Here is a 22,870-nt window from a genome sequence, read left to right on the forward strand (position 1 = left end):
GTAGATATATTTCTGATCGATTGGTGATAAAATTATTGAAACTGGTCCAGGGGAAGCTGAGTTATTAACGTTCAAAATCTTTCATAATTTTGTTGCATGTTCCATTTTTGGTTTTCACAAAGTGTACCCCAATATAGAAATCACAGACGTAGTTCTATGTCAAAAAATAAGTAACAGTGAAAAGGCATTCAACAAAATCAATAAATTAAAACGAATAAAAGAAGAGACATGTCACTTAAGATTCAATTTACTTTGATGCATTTTCGAAAAATTCAAAAGCAGTTTTTTTTTTCGATGCATCGTTTCAGATTGCAAAAACCTCGCGTCATTCTATTCCCTTTACTATTTTACAGAAAATGACGCAGGCTGAAATGATGCATCAAAAAAAACTGCGTTAGAATTTTTCAAAAATGCATCAAAGTAAATTGAACCTTAACCGGATATTAGCAATTACATTAGCGACAGTACCAATGAAAGCTGACCGTAGCCTCTTGTTGCACCCAAAATTGGCGATATGTTTTCTTGGAGCATTCCACTTCATTCGATTGAGGAAATCCGATGCACACTTAGAAAATATTACCGAACTCGGTTTGATTTCAACCGAGTTTTTATCTGCTGAACGCTCGCTAGTATGTTTGGTTCAAATAGGAATAACCGAGCTGTCGTTAGTTCTTTTTGTTACCCAAAATCTGTCAAAGTTACCGAAAATCTCGGTTGACGAAAAATAAATTTAAGCAGGAATAACCGAACATCGGTTTACTCAATAATTACCGAACGCTGTCAAACAAACCGACCCACCTGTTGTAATTGCGGAATTCGGTTCTCTTAGGTTTTCACTTCAAATCCTGATTTAAGTTTTGATTAAGGATGCGTTGTTTCGAATTTTCATAATAATAAAACCAGTTTTGTCAAAGAAATGCATAAAATATATCTATTTAATTAGTTTGGCAGAAAAAAAAAACTTCCGTAACGCGAGCTACAGCGTGGAAAAGTACAGTCAAAAAAATATGTAATTTTTTCAGTAGAAGCAAACTATAGCATAAGATGCCTGCAAATAAAATCATACGGTTAGTTTCAAATACTTACAAAATATTTCATTCAAATGTGCATCCTCCTGTTGCAGCTGCAGAGCTTTTTCTATTTTTCTAAAGTTTTGCACACGTCCGACGAGCTCACGCGAAAAAAAATGGCTGACTAATTTTAGACTCAGTTTAGAGAACCGATTTTTCGGTTAAAATTTCCGTCGTGAAGTTGAGCGCAAGTGGAACGTTTGACGTTTAAGCGTTTGACGTTTAACACGTTTTAGCGAATATTCGGTTCAGTTTACCGAGTTTCTCGGATTTCACGTAGCGAATTCGTAAATGTCGATACTTTACCGTACTTTTCGGTTCAGTCTTCATTTCTATCTGTCAAATTTATACTATTTTACCGAAATTCGGGTCTGAAAAAAATGTTTTTTAACCATTTATTCGGTTTCTCGTTGGTAACCGAAGAGGTTCGGTAGAAAATTAAACCGAGTTCGGTATTATTTTCTAAGTGTGTGTGAAATGAAAAGTGAAGCGCTATTTTATGGAGGAAAATGATTCAGTGATAAAGCGTCCTCCTGCTCACCCATTCAATTTTGGGTGCAAATATAGAATCTACAAAACAGGGGGGTAGAGTAGAATGGAAAGGCATTCTTTAAATTACTCTTTCCCATTCATACACATCATTAACATTGTCTGCAGGAAGGGGTCAGCCCAAAACAGTAGCCTATGGAAGTGCTGCACTTCAAGTGCACAAAGGAAAGGAAAAGAAAGACCTCAATCGAGACTCTGGCAGTCGATGTTGTAATGTACGGATGCAATTGCCGAGGCCGGACCGGACGCGTGCCTCGTTTCGTCGTCGGAGTCCCAATTCTTCCGATGAGTGCGCAATTCTCCGATTAGCCCCGAAACGCCGAACCGCGTGCCGGTCGGCTGTGTAAAGTTGAGAAATTAATTGTAGGTATAATGTGCATATGTGCTGGATGTGCATATGCTTTAGCGGGGTTCGTAAAGTGTGGCAATGCCACAGTGCACGCACACCTGTTCGATGATTATAAAGCCCTGGTAACGGTGGGTACTGTGGAGAGTGGAAGCAAGTTCCGGCGAATGTCGAATGGATCAATGGATTCGTTCGATGCGGATTGGAAAGAGGGGTAACGAGGCAGCAATGTACAACTGGGTACATTTCACTGGACACAGCACGCCGCACGCCGTCCATCCGTCGTTCGCTGAATGGTATTATTTTTCCTGCTGATTAATTTAATAAAATATCGACTGGCCGGAAAAAGTGCACATCCATATTGGGAAGTCCATATTGACTGCGCTTTCCGCCGTGAGTCGGGCACGCATGCCGTCTGCTTGAGATCGCGTTTTCTAGTTCATTGGCACACACAACTCAGCCATCGAATGCATTACATTGACCAACTGCCAATGATATGGAATCCTGTTTGGAATTGTTTTATTAAATAGTTGGTCACACTTGTGGGAAAAGAAAACTAACGGCATCGTCTTAAAATGAGTCAAGTTTAATGTCAACAGATCCTGGAATACTCGATCTACGGTCAAAAGACCCAAGCACATTGCATACATTAGTGATAGGTTCTGGAAAATCTGACAGCTAGACAATGGATTCACGGATGTACTTGAAAAGCACTATTCTTTCAAGAAGTACTATGTTTGCGCTGAAAAATGGACAGTATGAGTAAGCTTTTTTTAATATATATTTTACGACCTCGTAAACTGACAACAATGATGACGAATTTCACGCACTCGACACAGCAGCACAAAACAAAATCGTCAACGGAAGGAAAGCATCCATCTTAAAGTTTTTAACCTTTCTCAAACGGAAATCTATAATTCTTCTCCGTATTTTTATTCCCCTTTCCACTTAGAGCAACATGTGTTGAAAGCATTTAGCCACAGTAGTCAATAACTCACCTAAATCACTGTCGCAGAGCACCATTTTTTACCCCGAATGCGATACCCGACTCCACAGAAATTCCAACTTTTTGTAGGTTGCTGCTACTGCTTCTGCAGGCACTTATTGCAAAACAAGGGCTGTTGACTTTGTCCCAATTAGGTTTACAGCTCTACAGCGGTGGCTTCGTCTGTTGAAGAAGCATTCACTTCCGATTGAATAATTAATCGCCGTTTTTCACCGGACTATTTGCCTGCTTGCTTGTTCGACTTTTTTTTTCTCTCTTGTTTGACTAAGCACCAAACGCGGAACCTACACACCCGATGCCTCAGCCTTCTCCTGATTACTTCTTCTCTTCTACATCCACACTGAATTACAATTCGAATTCCGAATGGTAATTTATGGTTATGTAATAGGCCACTTCACTTTTCTGCCACCAGGCGCAGTGAACCATAGGGTTTAAGAGGCGCGTCGTCTAAGCGTGCTTGATTCTTAGATGCTCTTTTCCACTCACGGACACATTCGAGCCTTGTTATGTACAGCGAAACTCACTCAGCTCACAGTGCACGGTCGATTGATGTGGTGCTTTTTCCCCCCAGTTGGGTGCACTTACATGAACCACTCACTCTAAGCGTAAGCAATAAGACAAGAAGCATGGACCCACAGCTAATCTCTTGGATATACTTGGAGGTTCATATGGTTCCTACATCACACCGCGCAAGAAAAAACCACCCACTTGGACAAGGGTTCGCTCATGTGAGGTGGGTCTAAGCGCCATCTATCTACTGTAGCAGCCACGAACCCATCAACTGTGGCTAATAACTCCTCACTACTCAGAACAACATCAACAACAACAAAAGCAGTGTGCGGCTTTCTTAGTAGGCTTTGCTAATCCTTTTATGGAGCGGTACCAATAATGTGGAGGCAAGGCGATCGCAAATGACAGTTATTGGTTGATTATCGGTTCATGAAAAGAGCCGGGGCTGTTGTAATTCTTCATCGGTATCTGCAAAAAAAAGGAGATATAGATTTATGATTGAGTATGTTATTACAAGATGGGGTCGAATCGGTATTTAAACTTTGCAATACAACATTTGAATGGTCAAGCACCAGAACGTCTGTAATTATTTCTAAAAGAATGTGATAAAGTTTATTGCACACTGTGCAAATCAGTCCAGGGCTGCATTCTTAAGAAGTAAACGAAAGAAAAAAAAAACAAATTCATAACACTAGTTTACAAAACAACATAAAAAGTGTGAACTTTAGTGGTTGACCAACGTTTCTAATGCAAAATCCTACGCTGAATTCAATGCCGTGGTCAGAAAAAATAAAAGTAGAGCCATTTTTGAGATATACAAAAATTTTGATTTTTTGAATTTTGGACAAAAGTACGATTACTAAAATGTCAATATCTTTAGAACTAGTGCACCAATTTTAAATCTTTTTTTTAATGAAAGTGAAGCTAAATAAATTTGCTATCGTTCACTAGAATATTATGTCTTAATTAAAAATTTAATTTTGAAGTAATTTAAAAATTTACAGCATTTTTTTTATTTTTCCTGCGAATTTTCCATAAAAATCTTGTTTTAATCAACATTTTTAATGGGAAAAAAAGATTCAAAAAATCATTCCATAATTTATTCTTAAAGTCCATTAAAAACTGGAGAAAATGAGCCTTTAATGGATGAAATCGGTTGGAGATTGTCGAAGTTATGAAATTTTTTGTAAAATCATGGAAATTGAATGTTCCAAGATTGGCCGTTGTCCCGCTCCTAGGTTCATGCACCACTTCCAGTAAGCCTTTCTGCGGACGTGTACGCATACGGTGCATTTCACTAACACTACCAGCTGTCACGCAAAATTAAATGGGATATTTTCAACAATATAATTTACGCTAGTGTTTGTGAGACCGCTCGGCGAGAACCTAACGCAACCAACTCAATTTGACAGCTTTCTTTCTTTAACATTGCTTAACGATGTATACGACAAAACGTGAATTCAAGTGTAAAAATGATCCTCAAAAGTTTTGTTACGCGTGTGGCAACTATATCGAGAACTATATATTTACAAAATCGGTCAATTTCACTGCTTCGTTGCAAACTGCATACAGGCTTTATTTTAAAATTGATCCTGGAGACTTTGACGAACCGTGGATTCCAAAAGTATTATGTAGTTCGTGCAAAACGTGCTTGGCTAGGTGGATGTCAGGCGCAAGGTAAATTGATTTTTTGAATAACTTTAATATAAACAATTTATGTACAGCATGGTAGTGCTTTGCTCTTTCCTGATCGACATTATCTTACTTCATCTATTTTTGATAAGTGTTAAAGTGATAAATTACAATCAACACAATTGGAAAATTTGTTCCGATCTTAAAGTGGTTGCCATGTTGACTGGATTGCAACAGGGATACACAAAATATATGTTTTTTTTTGTGTAAATGGGACAGTCGAGCTCGTAAGGAACACTACGTCCGAAAAGATTGGCCAAAACGGGATAATTTTACAATTGGTAAAGACAACGTTAAAAATGATCCTCTTGTGGTAAAAGAACGCATAATACTTCCACCACTACATATAAAACTTGGGCTATTCAAAAATTTCGTCAAAGCGTTGCAAAAAGAAGGGCCGGCATTCCAGTACTTGAAATCATTATTTCCAAATTTATCTGACGCAAAGATAAAGGAAGGTGTATTTGTTGGCCCACAGATCAAAAAACTGCTCAATGATTCCGCATTCAATACAGTTTTGACACCAGATGAGGAAGAAGCGTGGAAATCGTTCCAGCGTGTTGTCACAACCTTTTTAGGAAATTTCAAAAGCCCAGATTATGAGGAAGCCGTCGATGAATTGCTCAAAAATTATGAGAAAATAGGTATAAATCAAAAATATGGTGTTTGTTACATATAATTAATTTCAAATCCTTTTATTTCACTGAACACAGGTGTGAATATGTCTTTGAAGATACATTTCCTACATTCTCACATGGATTTTTTCCGGAAAATCTTGGGGACGAGAGTGATGAGCACGGCGAACGTTTTCACCAACAAATGAAGATGATGGAACGTCGTTACCAAGGGTTTTGGGATGAAGCAATGATGGGTGACTATTGTTGGTTTCTGATTCGGGAAACAAGTTCAAAACATCGAAGACAAAGTCATTCGATTCTCAATCATTTTTAATAAAACCTAAATAAATTTCTTTTGTATCAACTCGGTTTTAAATCCTGATATGCCTTAATCAAATTGATATGTAGAGAAAAGAATCTCCCATGAAAACTTTACATGCGATTTGGATGCTTACAACGACACCTAGAAAAGGAACTCTAAAGCTGTTGTATTTCAGCAACATTTTTAAGTGTTTTACAAAAATGCTCATAACTTCGACAATTTCCAACCGATTTCATCCATTAAAGGCTCATTTTCTTTGGTTTTGAATGGACTTTAAGAATAAATTATGGATTGATTTTTTGAATCTTTTTATCCCATTAAAAATGTTGATTAAAACAAGATTTTTATGAAAATTCGCAGGAAAAATACAAAAAAATGCTGTAAATTTTTAAATGACTTCAAAATTAAATTTTTAATTAAGACATAATATTCTAGTGAACGATAGCAAATTTATTTAGCTTCATTTTCATAAAAAAAGATTTAAAATTGGTGCAATAGTTCCACAGATATTGACATTTTAGTAATCGTACTTTTGTCCAAAATTCAAAAAATCAAAATTTTTGTAAATCTCAAAAATGGCTCTACTTTATTTTTTTCTGACCACGGCATTGAATTCAGCGTAGGATTTTGCATTGGAAATGATCATCACCTTACCGAGTTCAAAAATGCTGTAAACTAGTGTAATTTGTACATTATATTTGCATAAAAGTTCTGAGGTCGGTAAAGATTATTAATAAATATTGGTATAAACTAACTCATATTTGGATTTATGCATACTGTGACTAGTACCGGAAATAAATATCACCCCATGTTATTATTATTATTATAGTTAACACCTGCATAAAAAAATTGTTTTATGTGATAATGGAATCATAAGATATTATTATGATATTCTGTATTTGTAAGTATCAAGAAGAAGTCAAGGTTGAGGTGTTTGTGTTTGACAATTCCGCTTGAGAGTGAGTCTCAATACGCTATTTTATAATTTTCTCTATCTCATTCTTCAATTTTCATTCTTCACTATCAGCGATCAGGAAATCGCTGATTATGACTTTTTGAAAGCAAAATTAGCAGGTTTATTTAAAATACAATTGGTAAACCCGGATTTTGAAATATCTACACCGCAAAAATAAATGAAAATTAACCGTCACTTAATTTGAGTAGTCGCTGAATAATTGCTAACGTAATGCAATAGCGCACATAATTTTACATTTGTAAAGACGTACATACCGAAAACATTACATCCAAATTAGAATTGGATCCCTTTCGATTTAATTTTAAATTAATGGTATAAATTTAATTGAAACACAATTTAATTTTACATGACACATTCAACTTTAAATCATAAACATTATAATTTTACATCTTAACGTAATTTTTTTCGGCATACAGCGTTTGACGTATATCAACAAACCAGTGCGTCAGCCATGATAGAAGACGTGTTTATCAAAACAAATTTCCTCTTCATCTTTTATCGTATCACTAGCATTACAGTAATAGGTACGCACTGAAAGTAGTGACAGAATCTAGAAGTGTTATGGTAAGTTCCTGGTTTAAAATATAAGCTTCATGAATTTTATGTACAACACTAATTTCTTCAACTTTTCAGTGCGAAATTTCTTCAAATCTGAATATGGAATGGTCAATACGATGCGAACCGCTAGAAAATTAACGGGATACAATGTACCCCAAGTGGCGATAATCGGACATAAGTGTGATCCCGCCAACGGAAGGATGAAGAAGCCCCATCGCTCTCATTCGGGAACTGATTTTCGTAAGATCCGTCGCTATGCAAAAATCGAATAGGTTACTGATCCGTAGCTTTCGATTCCAGCGCTTGGAACGTGGAATTTCCCAGGAATTCAAAAACGGATCTGCGCTTCCAAATCTCGATGGTGGTGGTCCTTTCTGCAGGACCAACGGAGATTATTTAAAAACATCAATTTGCATGCTCTCCACTCCAAGCGGGTCACAGTGATGTCAAAATATGCATTAAAGGAGAGCGTGCTTTGAAGTTATTGATGTCCATTTTATTTTAAAATGTAGTTAGTATATGGAAAGAAATCTAAAATTAAAAATTTACGATGAAATCATTCAAAATTGTCCTAAGAAAAACGACTCCCGAAAATACTATTCATAACCTCAAAAAATATCTATGAGAAAAAATTACATGACGTTGAACTTTACATCGTAACAAAACACAACATGTAATTTTAAAAACTAATGTAAAAATATGTTATTTATCATGGAACCTTATTGTTACATGTAGTAAAACAGAAAATTACACGTTTCGTTCATACTGTGTAATTTGCTAACAGCGACTGTTTAAATACAAGCTTTATTATTGTATTGAAAGTTAGATACAATAGCGTACACTCAAAAAATAATGAAATCTAAATAGTATAAAAGTTACGCTAAATCCATTTTTATTTGTGTTGAGTTTAAAATCCCCTTTTATTCATTTTCTCTTGAAAACTTGTCATTTTTATAATTTCGCCCGTAAATGCGGAACGTCAATAATACGCCCTCATTGAATCGCCCCGAAAGTTGTATGACAACATCAATTCGCCCAATACTATGCGCCTTGTTTTGATTTCCTTGAAAGTGTCGCCCTTCACTTTTCGCCGTGTTTACGTTTCAGCCAGCGTTGCCAGATATACCGATTTTCGAACTAGATACCGATGTGCAGATAAGGTTCCTCAGAATACCGATTTTTGAGGTTTTATGCCGATTTATACCGATTTTTGGCTACCCATGAATCGATAAACAGTCGATGGCTTTTTCTGGTAATTCCGGGGGAATCGGAAAATACTTTTTAAGCATTATTTAAGTTCCTGGATTTTCTTTCACCTTACATCGTTAATTATTTTACGATTCCTCTCGGAAACTTATTTCGACTTCCCTTGGAAGCTTCTTCATCCTTCGTTCGAATAGTTCTTCCATCTTCTCTTGCCAGTTTTTTCAACTTTCCCGGAGCTTCAGGGATGCTTCCAGATTTTGATTGCGGATCTACACTAGCTGCAGGAACTCTTAAGAAGTTCTGAAACTTCAGAAAAGTCCAGACTTTCAAGTAAGTTTCGGTAAATTAAAGAACGTTTCAATAACTTCTGTTAAAATTCAAAACCCGGAAATTTTAGGAAAGTCCAGCGAACTCCAGTGGACTTAAGGAAACATCATAAATATGTTGGATACTTCACAAGTCCAAAGAACTTCTGGAAAATTTAAAGGATTTAAGGACAGTTTAGTTCCAAGAGAATTGAGAGAACTTTAGGAAGCTCCGAGAACATCAGGACAGATTATTAAATTTCAAGGAAATCATTGAAATTTTAAAGGAGTTCCGAGAAACTCAGGCTATTTCCAAAAACTTCAGCAATGAGGGGCTCATGCAAATTTAAGAAACGTAAGGGAAGTTACATGAACATTAAAACATTGTGAAAACATTTTATGGGAAGTTCCGTGCTTATTAATGGCAGTGTCGATAACTTGTAAAAATTAGAAGAATCGGGAAGATCAGAGAACTTCAATGCTGATGTTACAATAAATTCAAGAAAATTGCGAGAGCGCCTAAGAAATTTCTTAATCTTCAAAAAAGTCTAGAGACCTTCAAAGATGATTAGAGATATTCCGGTAGTCTCATTATAATAAAAGAAGTTCCAAGTATTTCAAAGATGATCAGAGTACTCCAAAACAGTCCTATTAACTTAAGGAAAATTACAAGAACTTTTAAGAAATTCCAAGGAAATATGGAATATACCTAAGTAAATTTCAGGAATGTTCCAAAAACTTCAGGGGCATTGCGGGGTCTTCAGGGATGTTTTGGAAAAAAAAATATATGGATCATTAGAACATCCCCCAAGTGCTCTTTTTTCCGGAATTATCTCCTTGTTTCTTTCAACTGTGCCGTTAGCGCTCTGACTTCCTACAGATTTTTTTTTCCAATCTACCTTAGGAAGTTTCTGCCAGCGTCTCCAGGAAGTTTCTGCCAGCGTCTTCGGAAGTTCAATTAAACTTCTCGCAGAAATTTCTTTCGTCTAGTTCTGGAATTTTGTCCAGTTAGTTTTTTTTACTTCTATTGTAAGGTTTTCCGAGCTTCTTCTGGCTTCCTCTGGAAATGGCCACTGCTGGAATTTATTTCCGATCGTCGAAACTTTTCTGCCTTTCTTTAAATGTGAAATCCGATTTTATTCTGATTTTTTTTTAATTTTCGCCAGAAGTTTCTCAATTTATGTTCCTTGGAAGTTCCGCGGGTGTTTTTCCGACTTCTCTCAGAACTTTCCTCTAATTTCCTCCAGGAGAGCTTCTTTCTTCTTTCTCTGTATGTTGTGTTCAGCTTCCTCCAGGAGCTAATTCAAACAGTTCCGGAGTTTTCTTCCGGAATTTTCCGATCAAAGTTCAAAAGTTAAAATTTTCGCTTTCAAAAACGGAGAAAATATAAAATTAATTAAAATTGTGAATACCGATAAATACCAATTTTTTATTGTGTGTGGCAGGATAATTTATCATAATGGGATTATACCATCTGTTCTCTTTTTATGGCCGTACGACTGCGCCCATTGATTTAACATACACGGTAACCGCAAAATACCCAATAATGACTACAAAGTATGCATTTTCGAGGGAGACTGGGACTACCCATTAAATGAGTAAAAATATTACCCATTTATGAGTATTTGTTACTCAAAAATGAATACTCACTACTTGTTTTTGTAGTTGTAATTACTCATAAATGTGTAAAATTTTACTCATTTAATGGGTAGTCTAAGTTTCCCTCGAAAATGCTTACTACATTATGTTTGTTTTGATTCGCTATGAAAGTTTGACAGATAAAATGAGTGGTTCGTGGATTTTCCTATGTTTCGAGGGGTCCATCAATTAGCTTGGAACCGAAGAGAGTACCAGAGCTGAGCCAAAAAGTTGAGCACGTTTCTACGGGACCTTCTAGTCTTAGAGTTCCCTCTATGGTTGAAGGTTGTAGGTAAAGGGTGATACGGTCAAAATTTGGTCAATGGTTTCGCGTATCGCGAAAATCCGAGCTACTTGCACGCAAAGTTGGCAAAATCGCTAAAAGTTGCCAAATCAAACGTTACAAATGTAATTAAAGTATTTTGGGAACGTTTGTCGACAGCCAGGAAGTCTGGATCGGGGGGAAATCGAAAACCGGAAGCCGCTGAGACGACAAAGAGAGTTGCCGGTAGTTTCAAGCGAAACCCTAACCTCTCTCTCCGAGATGCCGCAAATAAGCTGGGTGTATCGTCTACAACCGTGCATCGAGCCAAAAAACGAGCCGGACTATCGACTTACAAGAAGGTAGTGACTCCAAATCGCGATGATAAACAAAATACGACGGCCAAAGCGCGATCCCGGAGGCTGTACACGACGATGCTGACGAAGTTTGACTGCGTGGTAATGGACGACGAAACCTACGTCAAAGCCGACTACAAGCAGCTTCCGGGACAGGAGTTTTATACGGCAAAAGGAAGGGGAAAGGTAGCAGATGTTTTCAAGCACATGAAACTGTCAAAGTTCGCAAAGAAATATCTGGTTTGGCAAGCCATCTGTACCTGTGGCTTGAAAAGCAGCATTTTCATAGCTTCCGGGACTGTCAACCAAGAAATTCACGTGAAAGAGTGTTTGAATAAACGTCTGCTGCCTTTCCTGAAGAAACACGGTTGTTCCGTACTGTTTTGTCCGGATTTGGCATCTTGCCATTACGGTAAAAAGGTCATGGAGTGGTACGCCGCCAACAACGTGCAGGTGGTTCCCAAGGACAAGAACCCTCCCAACACGCCAGAGCTCCGCCCAATTGAGAAATACTGGGCTATTGTCAAGCGGAACCTACAGAAGACCAAAAAAAAACTGCTAAGGGCGAGCAGCAGTTCAAGGCAAACTGGCTTTCTGCGGCGAAGAAGGTGGACAAGGTGGCTGTACAAAATCTGATGGCAGGGGTCAAGCGTAAGGCCCGGCAATTCGGATTTGGAAAAGCGGAAGCCTAACTGAATATTTTTCCTGAATTTTATACTAATTGAACTTGAAAAAGAAATTTATTTTGATTTTTTAAATAAACGATTTCACCGATTTACACGCGTTTTCCCTTGACCAAATTTTGACCTATCACCCTTTAAAAGCGTTATATCTTGTATATTTACATTCATGGTGGTTACTCTTGAATAGTTCATGAGTAACCAGCTCCATAAACTGATTTGTTGTTGTTTTTTTTTAAATTAAAACTTTGAGGAATATCCAAAATATTCAGATAAGTTTCGAAAACTTCAGGTAAGTTCCGAGGACTACATGAAAATCATGCACTTTGGGAAGTTTAAAGATCTTTTAGGATAAATTTTGAGTAGGCCAGGATAGTTCCAAGAAATAAATATAATAAATAAATAAATTTAGTGAGTTTGATGAATATCAGACAAGTTCATGACAACTGAATCAACTTCAAGAACTTTACAAGAATTTCAAGAATTCTTCTGGAAAGTTTAGAGATCTATAAACAAATATTAAAGAGCTTCTGAAAAGTTTTGAGGAATTTAGGGCAGTTCCTTGAACATCCGAAAATGTTTGGAAACATTTGGGAAATTCCTAAAATTCCTAAAGTTCAGGGCCGTTCAATCAATAAAAAAAAACTGCAGGAGCTCTTTTTTCCTTGATTTGTTTTCCGTGCTGAGCACCAATGCTACCGACGCCAGGGAGGCAAGTTCCCACACCTCATGAACCGGGGACCGAAGGCTTTACTTCCCTTCCGAAGGAAGGCGTGATCAGAGATGTTATGCCTCAGAACATCCCGGCGGCACCGACTGGGATTGAATCCAGGCCTGCTGGGGTGAGAGGTAATCACGCTTACCACAACACCACCGGCGCCGCTGAAATTTAAATGTTAAATTGCGTTAACTTAAATTCTTAACTTTCAAACTTTGTCAACGATTTTGATCTTAAAGCTTATTATTTTCCAAACAAATTCTAAGCATTTTAACACATTCAACGTTTGGTGAAAATTGTTTACTTTTCTACTAGCGAATGGCACTCGCTTACTCAAATTAAGTTTTTTTTCCAGTATGTTGTGCTGTTTATGGACTGTTCGGATTTCGAGTCTTTACTGGTCCAGTAAGGAGATAGCCAAAATATTCTTCCAGCAACATTTATCTACACAAAAGTTGCCGCAAATATAATCTTTTTGAAATAACGACAAAAAATTGCAAAGCATTTATGCAATTTCATGTTGAATATGTGTGTTTTGTTAGTCATAAAACTACTCCTAATGAAAAACATCCACACACTTAGAAAAAATTCATGTAAATTTAGGTGCCCTGAGACTGACATATTCGAGCGTCAATTTTGACTTAAAATTTAGTCATAATAGACGCGTAATTCAGCTCAATCAAACGTACTTTTCATCGAGTACCGAACTTTTCAGTCTCGGGCACTTAATTTTACATGACATGTTTGTTTACGTCCATCCTTTATGTCAAAGAAGGATTCCGTCACATGTAAAATTAGGTATTTCTAAGTGTGCAGTTCATTTTTTTTGAGAGTTTTCTGTGACAAGCAAGGCCTATAAGCTATTGGAAAAACGTGATGAACTGGGAAATTTTGCATGCCGAACTCAATGGATGGTCCCTAGCACAAACTACAACCAACAGCTGGTGGTGCTGCTACATGCCAGCGGAATGAATTCCTCAAATTCCCAACCAGAATCACGCCAATTCAGACAAAATCAAAACATCATTAAAATGCAAAGCAAAATCAGGAAAATCTCAATCATGCGTTCATTCCATTCGCTGCATATTTTCCGGTCTTGCTTCCTTGTCTACTCATATCATTGCTGGTTGCCAGTGAACCTAGAACAAAAAAGCATTTGCCCATTTGGATTCTGCGGTAGGATATGTAATTCAATCCATTTCATATGCGCATTTAGCTTTGAAGATCTGTATAGTTATCTGCGCGGGTATTGCCTGACAGTGAAACATATGCTCGCAAAACAAATGCTCTGTGCAATGCATATACATGAGTTGGGTAGGGAAACCTGAACTTTGACTACGACGGAGGGAGATTGAGTCGTGATTTTGGAAGCTGTTGGAAACCTAGCGATGCATATATTGTCGATCTATCCAACGACCGACGACGACGACGACGACGACGACGACGACGACGACTATGCGAGGGGATTCGATGTGTTATTGGACGGGTGCTGGGTACTATTTTTTCTGAGGCCACAGATTGGTTTAGAAGAGGGTGAAACCAAATGCCAAAAGTGCTTGCTTCCGATTTGTGTTTTTTTTTTCATTTTCGGAAGCATATGCGAGGGCTCTCGAACGGGAACGATCGAGTGGAAGTGGATTTTGGATAGGTAAGCGCGAGTTAGCTAGCGGTCGGTTGTAATCCCGTGTGTTTAACGTTTTGAAGCTTCACTCTTGTAGCTACCGAAACCGAGCAGCGGAGGTTGGAATTGAAACGTGTGCTTTGGCTTAGACAATATGGTCAATTAACGCATGAATTGGATCAGTGAGCTTGGAAGTAACAGTGCGCATTCAAGGGTGATCGCTGACCTAGATAGCGGCAAAAATCGTGCAAAGGTGTTATATTTCGTGTGTAAAATAAGATACTCGGAGATTTCTTTAAATGACTTTTTAGAACCAGGCATAGTTAAATATCAACGGATGGGTTTGGGTTTAGTTCACGATTACAATATGTAGCTGACTTATGGTAAATGTTCCTTGAATGAAGTATTAGAATTAAACTATTCTAGTTATTTTTGACACTGCGAAAGGCTTTTTATTTCGTTATTTTAGGCACTCCAAATAAAACTTGCCACATGCCACACACATTAAAATGATGAGAAATTTCTTTTTGACCATATTTACTAATTTTTTCCGTCATTGTTTTATAACTCCTCATGTGTTCTTTTGAATCGTATAGTTTGAAATCCCTTGAACATAACCGTTCAAGAAATAAGTATACGTTGTTACATATTTATCCTTCGTAAATAAAGTTTATCTGAGCACTAAAGTTAAATTGTAGGTGCATTAAAATTATAGATCTTTCGATTTTCTAATATTTTAACCTAACTGATAATGGAATAGAATTAGTCCGAATACATATTCGTTTAATAATTTGCAATTAATTTGCGTAAGGATTTGGCTAAATGACATTAAACCAAACGGGTTTCAATAAAAGCAATGATGAAGAAGTATTTAGTGTTTGAATAACTTATTGTTTTGTCCAGTTTCAGTTGAACAAAATGAAATAAAATCAATGTTGAAGATTTTTTACTTAAAATCTTTAATGTGAACTAATTTCCGCCCCATATTTAAGAAAAATCAACAGCCCAATGTTTCAAAAATTAAATTTCTCCTATTTATCATCAAACAAGTTAAATAATATGGAAATGCTAGAGTTCTTCGAAAATCCTATATAATTCAAAATAATTTTTGATCCTATGATAGAATCCACAATAAATAAAAAAATACATTGTTCAACTTGTTAATACCGTGTTCACTCGGCTGTCGACAAAAGCAGGCCACTCTCGATGTGTGCAACGCGATCGTTCGTTTTCTCGGCAGCAACCATTGTGTGGTCCTCTTCATTGTTCTTCATCAGCAGTTCTTTCGGTCGATGCGTCGTCGACTTTGGAAAGCAACCGTTTAGTGATGAGTGTGTGAGTGCTGACCACGTTTTGCGTCCATTGCTGCAGTAGAAGCGCTCTGACCCTCGTTGGCGTAGCTGCCATAAAATGAAACCACTGGAAGCGGCTCCAGTTCTGATGGAGGAGGCTTTTTGGATAGCGGAAGATAAAGTGTTTATTGTGTTGTACCTTTTGACTATAGTTTTAAGATGTATTGTATAGTGACCAAAAATCCTCGGCTCTGTAAAGTTAATTCGTTTGAGCTTTATCAAGTTAATCAATAAACAACAACTTGTTAGTAGACATTGTAGAGTAATTTAAAAAGACAAACATGTGTAGTACTCTCCAAGCTCGAATAACGATTTTAGTTCATCGGAAAAATGTTCAAATTTCATTTTATATGGAAAAAAGTGCTCATACGAAAAGTTGTTAGTATTGTTTTACCCTAGATTAAATTATTGAACATTATCTAAAGAAGCCTTTATTAAAATGTTAAAACCAACTTAACAATTTTCAAACAAAATATTTTTATATTTTAAACCAAATTAGCCCTGTTGAATCTTAATATCAACATTTCAGTTGAAATTATTTGTTTAGAGATAAATGCTTTAAATTTGACTGCAAATCGAATTAAACCAATTTTTCAATGCAACTTTTTTGTGTTTTTGTGTAACAAAATTATTTATCCCACCATGAACAACTTACATAACTGAAAAACTCAATTTTATTTGTCTCAGCTTATTAAAAATAACACGCCAAAACGCACTCTTAAAAAGAGAATTTAAACTGGCGGGCGCTTAATTTTTTTAACATAATATCTTTAAATGCTGCTGGATAATGCAAGATTTATGTTTTAGGAATCATTCAATATATACGAGCCCATTGAAGGAGGCGGGGGGAGCTGGAATTTCAAACTTTTCGTAAGTGTCATATGAGGAAAGACATTCTTACATTGATGGTGTAGAGGGGGGGGGGGGGGGGCTAAATGGACTTAGGTAAGAATTGAATGGCCACTCAATGCATATGTGGTTAAGCATTTTCTGTAAGAACAACAATACTAATACATAGTGCATAGTGCATAGCTTACAAAAAGGCGATAGCGGGCCAATAGTAATGGAGATAACCCAAATAAATCTCAATCATTGTGACACAGCACAGCAACTGTTGTGGCAGTCGACAACGGAAACAAAGTGCGACGTTGCAATGATTGCGGAGCCGTATCGAGTCCCTCCCGATAACGATAACTGGGTGGCCGATAAAGCAGGGATGGCGGCAATACAAGTTATGGGCAGGTATCCCATACAAGAAGTGGTGACGAGGTCTTACGAAGGTTTTGTGATCGCCAAAATTAATGGAACCTTCGTATGTAGTTGCTATGCATCCCCGAGATGGACAATGGAGCAGTTTTCACCAGATGCTAGATGGACTCATCGGGGAGCTCACCGGATGGAGCTCGGAAAAAAATCCGTTCCCGAAAACGGGAACGGACCGTGAACTAAAAATCACGGCCACCTATCCAGAACAAAATTTTCTCAAATATACACCGTGAACTATGGTTCACGGCTGTGGTTCACGAATATGGGAACTCTTTTTTTCCCGTGAGACCAATCGTCATTGAAGAAGATTTCAATGCTTGGGGACTGGGGAAGCAGATGTACCAACGCAAGAGGGTATAGCCTGCTGGAAGCTCTGGTAAAGTTGGACGTCAGTTTGGCCAACGAAGGAACCATCAGCACCTTCCGCAAAGATGGTAGGGAATCCATTATCGACGTCACTTTCTGCAGTCCGTCGTTAGTGGCAAGTATGAACTGGAGAGTGTGTGAGGAGTACACTCATAGTGACCATCAGGCGATTAGGTACAGCTTTGGCCAACGGATACCTACGGCAATGTGGAAAACGAAAGTATGCAAGCGGAGGTGGAAGACGAAGGCATTCGACAAGGATCTCTTTGTAGAAGCTCTCCGGGTAGACAGCAGCGTCCCAGACCAAAGCGCGGACGAGTTGACCGAATCGTTAGCGAGGGCATGCGACACAACCATGCCGAGGAAATAGGAGCCAAGGAACAGACGGCGCCCAGCTTACTGGTGGAACGAGGCACTTAGCACGCTCCACGCTAGTTGTCTCCGAACCAGATGGCGCGTTCAGCGGGCAAGAACTGATGCAAACAGAGCAGAGCGAAGGGTGGTGTTTTAAGCAGCCAAAGCCGCTCTAAAACGGGAGATAAAGCTGAGCAAGTCAAACTGCTTCAAGGAGCTGTGCCGAGACGCTGATGCCAACCCCTGGGGTGACGCATACCGAGTCGCGATGGCGAAGATTAGAGGTCCAACGATGCCCGTTGAAATGTGTCCAGACAAGCTGAAAGCCATCGTGGAGGGACTTTTCCCGAAGCACGACCAAATGACCTGGCCACCTACACCGTACGGCGAGGCAGAGGCAGACAACACCGAAGGTAGACAAGTCTTCAACGAGGAACTCGTAGCAGTGGTGAAAGGGCTAAAGACGAAGAAAGCTCCCGGTCCGGATGGAATCCCCAAGGCGGCGATCCAGGCGTTCAAGGACATGTTCAGGATAGTGCTGCAGAAGTGTCTGGATGAAGGTCACTTCCCGGACCGATGGAAGATACAGAAGCTAGTGCTGCTGCCGAAACCCGGAAAACCGCCGGGGGATCCAGTATCGTATAGGCCTATATGCTTGCTGGATACAGTCGGAAAGCTATTGGAGAAGATCATCCTAAACAGGCTAACGAAATGCACGAAGAGTGAGCATGGATTGTCGGTGAGGCAGTTCGGATTCCGGAAAGGGAGATTAACGGTTGATGCAATTCGGACAGTGGTCGAAAGTGCCGAGAAAGCGTCTAAACAGAAGCGGAGAGGAGATCGATACTGCGCCGTGATAACGATCGACGTGAAGAACGCATTCAACAGCGCCAGCTGGGAGGCCATCGCCGAAGCACTGCATGGAATGAGGGTTCCTGATTACCTGTGTAGCATTATAAGGAGTTACTTCCAGAACCGGGTTCTAGTCTACGAGACGAACATGGGAGAGAAATCAATCTGGAGCACGGCGGGTGTGCCACAAGGCTCCATCCTTGGCCCAACGCTCTGGAACGCGATGTACAACGGCGTGCTAACCGCTGAAGCTGCCCAAAGGAGTCGAGATCGTAGGATTTGCGGACGACGTCGTGTTGGCGGTAGTAGGCGAGACGTTGGAAGAGGTGGAAATGCTGGCAACCGAGGCGATCGACACGGTTTCCAACTGGATGCAAGGAGCGAAGCTGCAGATAGCCCACCACAAAACGGAAGTGCTATTGGTCAATAACTGTAAAGCTGTTCAGCGAGCAGACATTACCGTCGGGGAGAACGCCATAGCATCAAAGCGCGTGCTGAAGTATCTTGGAGTGATACTCGATGACAAGCTAAGCTTCAATAACGACGAAGTCAACTTCCACTTGACGCAGTTCCTGTCTGGTCATGGTTGCTTCAGGAAGTACCTGCATCGCTTTGGACACACAACGTCGCCCCTCTGTCCGGAGTGTGGAAACGTGGACGAAACGCCGGAGCACGTGGTTTTCGACTGCCCAAGATTTGAGGCAGTGCGAGTGGAGATGCCGGCCCTAAGCGCGAGAAATGTCGTCAGTGAAATGTGCCGAGATGAGAGGACGTCCAGCGTCGTCAGCAGGGCAGTGACGCAAATTTTGTCGGAGCTGCAGCGAAAATGGAGAGATGATCAGCGAGTTAGCAACGCCGGCTAGCTAAGCTAAAGAGAAGTGCTTAAGCACAGCCCCTCCCCCCCCCCCCCGACGAAATACTCTAGGGGAGTTCCGGGGGGATAGTGGCTAGAGGCGAGTAAGGTTTTAGTGGTTAAGAGTCCCAAACTGTGCCAGAAGGAGAAAAGCTGACAAAATCGGGGGTAGACAAAATCGGGGGTAGACAAAATCGGGGGTAGACAAAATCGGGGGCTGACAAAATTGGGTCACCACTGTATTATATATTATACATTATATATTGTATATTATATATTATATATTACATAGTATAAGAGAAGAGGTTATAAATAAATTTATTAATGTGTGCAGCCTAATGAAATATGCCTTAATTACAATAATGCTCAATTTTCATAGCTTTTAAAAGTTCCAGAAATCAGTTAATATATATATTTAAGTTCAAGATTTCTAATATCATCATCATCCCTTCTCAGATAGGGATCAATTTTTTGTCAAGTTTTTTTGTATTGAAAATATTCTAACATAATAGGGGAATTTACGTATTCTCGGCAACCTAAGCAGCGACCTTCTTTCTATAGCCTTTTTCTCTAAGGAACGCACACATATGCAGTATTGGTTTGTTTACAATCTTTTGCTGCCAGCTGCTCTAACAATTTCAGTCGAAAGAATTGTCAAAAACTGTTTTGAAACGCTTTTACAAAGCTCCAATCTTCTCTAGTGAGAGCGAGTATTGTCGGCAACCAGTTTTTCTTCGGCAACCGTTCCATTTGAACTGCGTGTAAATCTGCTGTTCTATTATCGGCAACTCGAAATCAGCTACAATTTGTAGTGCGTGTGTTGCATTTCAAGAAAACCTTGCTAGATTGATTTTTCTAAGTGGTAAAAATATAGTCAAATTGAAGCTGAAAGCATAAAGAATCGTTTGCATGCATTCAGCGAAGTGTTTTCGCAAGAAAATCCAGTGAAAATAGTGTTTCAATTTGTGTTGCCGAAAATAGTCTGTCATGCCGAAGCCGTCATTTCCCCTACCTAAATTCAATATTTCACTTTTCAAAATTCGGTCTACTGACCCATTCGGCCTACGGACCAATTCATTCTAATGACCTATTCGGCCCTCTGGAAATTAAGTATGCATTTTTATTCGTTTGAACGGATATGAAGATGGGTTTCAATGAACAGCCAAACAGAATATAAAGTTTGGTAATTTTTCATAAATTATTAACTATGCCTACCGTCCTTATGGCTAACGCACGTTATGCCAACCATCTATTAAGCCAATTATACATTATGCCTAACATATGAGTGTCTATCATCCATATGCCTAACATATGTATGCCTAATGTCTTTCACGTGAAACTTTCAATAGCTGGAAATGACGAGAATTGTGAATTATGAAATTATCGTATGAATAAAATGTGTACAGCGTAGGTTTGATGAAACAAATATTTTGATGGAAGGGAACAGGATTAGTAATTGAAAACTCTTCTGGACTACATTATACAACCTGCTCACCGCAAAACTGCCAGAGAATCTGAATCAATTTTTGATTCTCGGAAAATCTTCAGGAGAGCTTATGAGAATTTTGCATTTGATCTTAATTTTATTGAAGATAGTGTTGGAAACTCTTGTCCCTTAATGCTTTTATTACTTCAATAAATATTCGTAGCAACATCTGTTCGTAGAAGTAGAGCTGCACGTACACCTCCTTACCCCTACAGAAAAGTCCCAAAGTATAACGAGTAAACAATGGCTAATTTATTGTCCCTACAAATCACTGTTCTTCCCTTAGTTTAACGGAACCGTCATGACGACGAGGCAAACCATCTCAAAATCCCATTTGGACGAAGTGTTACCATTTCTGCCTCCCCCGCACTCCACGGTACACACCAGCTAAGGTACGTTTCTGTGTAATGCATTTATGAACGAACGAATTTCTTACCGTCTTTTGCTTCAACACATGTTGCTCTCTATGCGACCTTTATGTTCTGCCGGAATTACGATGACAGTTGTCGTCAGTTCCCTGTGTTGAGTACGAGTTTTGTGAGGGAGAGCAAGTTATCCAATACCGTTTTATAATCCACAAACATTGATGATCTTCTCCTGAATAATTTTCGAAACTGTCGTTACAAGTCACAGCTAAAAAATAAACCTACAGCACTTCATGAGTTCTACTTTTTTCGTGGTAGTAAATTCAAGTTTCACTCATTCAAACGCTCGAGGGGAAAAAATAGTAGAGCGACACAAAACACATGTGACTCTGTTATCTATGTTCACTAGATTCGTTTCTTCGTTTCTTCGGTCGATTTTTTTCCAGCAAATGGCTCCGCCTTTCCCAACAGCACGGTGCGGCATCAGAATACCAAAAACCCGTCTTGGCACTTCCTTTGTCCCGGACGCAATTATGAATGAATGTGTGTTTAATTTTAATTTTCCCGTATAGTTTCACTGCGGCATATTTTCTCCAACCATCTCATCTTCGGTCGGCACCATTATAGCACTGCACGCTGCAAAGCATCAAACAACACACAACGCACAAGAAAAGCAAATAACAACAAGCATCGGTTTTTTTTATTTTTCGATTTTCACTAGCAACGCACAATCGCTCGTCGCGAAAAACGCATAATTTGACCATAAATCACCACCAAGAATAATTCCATTGTATGCAAAGAGCAGTTCGGAGGTGTGTGCAGAGAAATATACACAAAGAGCCGACAGCGGAGTGAAAGAAAAACTCCAATCAAAGCGAGCGATGATCCTTACAGCAAACAAGCGATCGAGAAGCGCAAACACAGCACTCTTGAAATCACCCGCGAGCGCGTTTCACTAACAGAAGTATAGGGACAATCAGCATGGACAGCCGTACATCCAAACCGGTCGAAGGTTGCAACTGAACTGAATGGAACGCCGCCAAAGACCCGGCACTTGGATTGCGTATGTTGTTGCACGCGCGAGGGAAACGAAACCTGGAGAGGGAGAGAACGACCTAGCGCGATCGGTAGCATAAAAGCATAAGCTTTTTTTTTTCCTATGTTGATGGAAAACATGCTTGCTTGCTAAAAGGTAGGTTACCTACAACACTCAACAGCTGTGGAACGCAGCACGTCGCCTGACGGAGCAGACGGAAGCAGCATGCAAAGTGGAATCGAAGAAAAACAGAGAGCATGGAGGGTGGTTATGCTCTCTCTCTCGATTGTTCAAAGAGAATTTATGCGATCGCGGGCTGCAGAGAGACTAATTCGACAGTGTTGTTGATATGTATTAATCTTTAGGGGAAACTGGCGGCCAATCAGAACGACTCTGCGACTGAATTCAATTGACTCAGAGCATTTTCTTCTCATACGAAATTTACTCATATTTGGGAAAACCTGCATGAACCTAGGCAGGAACTCATAGCTAATGAGTAACTGCAGGT

General features: G+C 39.2%; 1 protein-coding gene across 1 annotated transcript in view; it reads right to left on the bottom strand.

Annotated features, from left to right (window-relative positions):
• The window catches only part of LOC135703848 (regulating synaptic membrane exocytosis protein 2-like), a 185,922-nt gene extending 163,590 nt beyond the window's left edge, over positions 1-22,332 (bottom strand). Inside the window, exons 1-2 of the mRNA XM_065225184.1 lie at positions 21,398-22,332; positions 2,964-3,949 (exon numbers count right to left, since the gene is read on the bottom strand). Of these exons, the coding sequence (XP_065081256.1) occupies positions 2,964-2,988 (25 nt within the window). The 5' untranslated portion in view covers positions 2,989-3,949; positions 21,398-22,332. The remainder of the gene's footprint in view (positions 1-2,963; positions 3,950-21,397) is intronic.
• Between the last annotated feature and the right edge of the window lie 538 nt (positions 22,333-22,870).

Source organism: Ochlerotatus camptorhynchus, unplaced genomic scaffold (genome assembly GCF_037179485.1).
Source record: "Ochlerotatus camptorhynchus isolate MF236.1 unplaced genomic scaffold, CSIRO-AGI_Acam_v1.1 ptg000021l, whole genome shotgun sequence".
In the NCBI taxonomy this organism is placed as follows: Eukaryota; Metazoa; Arthropoda; class Insecta; order Diptera; family Culicidae; genus Ochlerotatus; species Ochlerotatus camptorhynchus.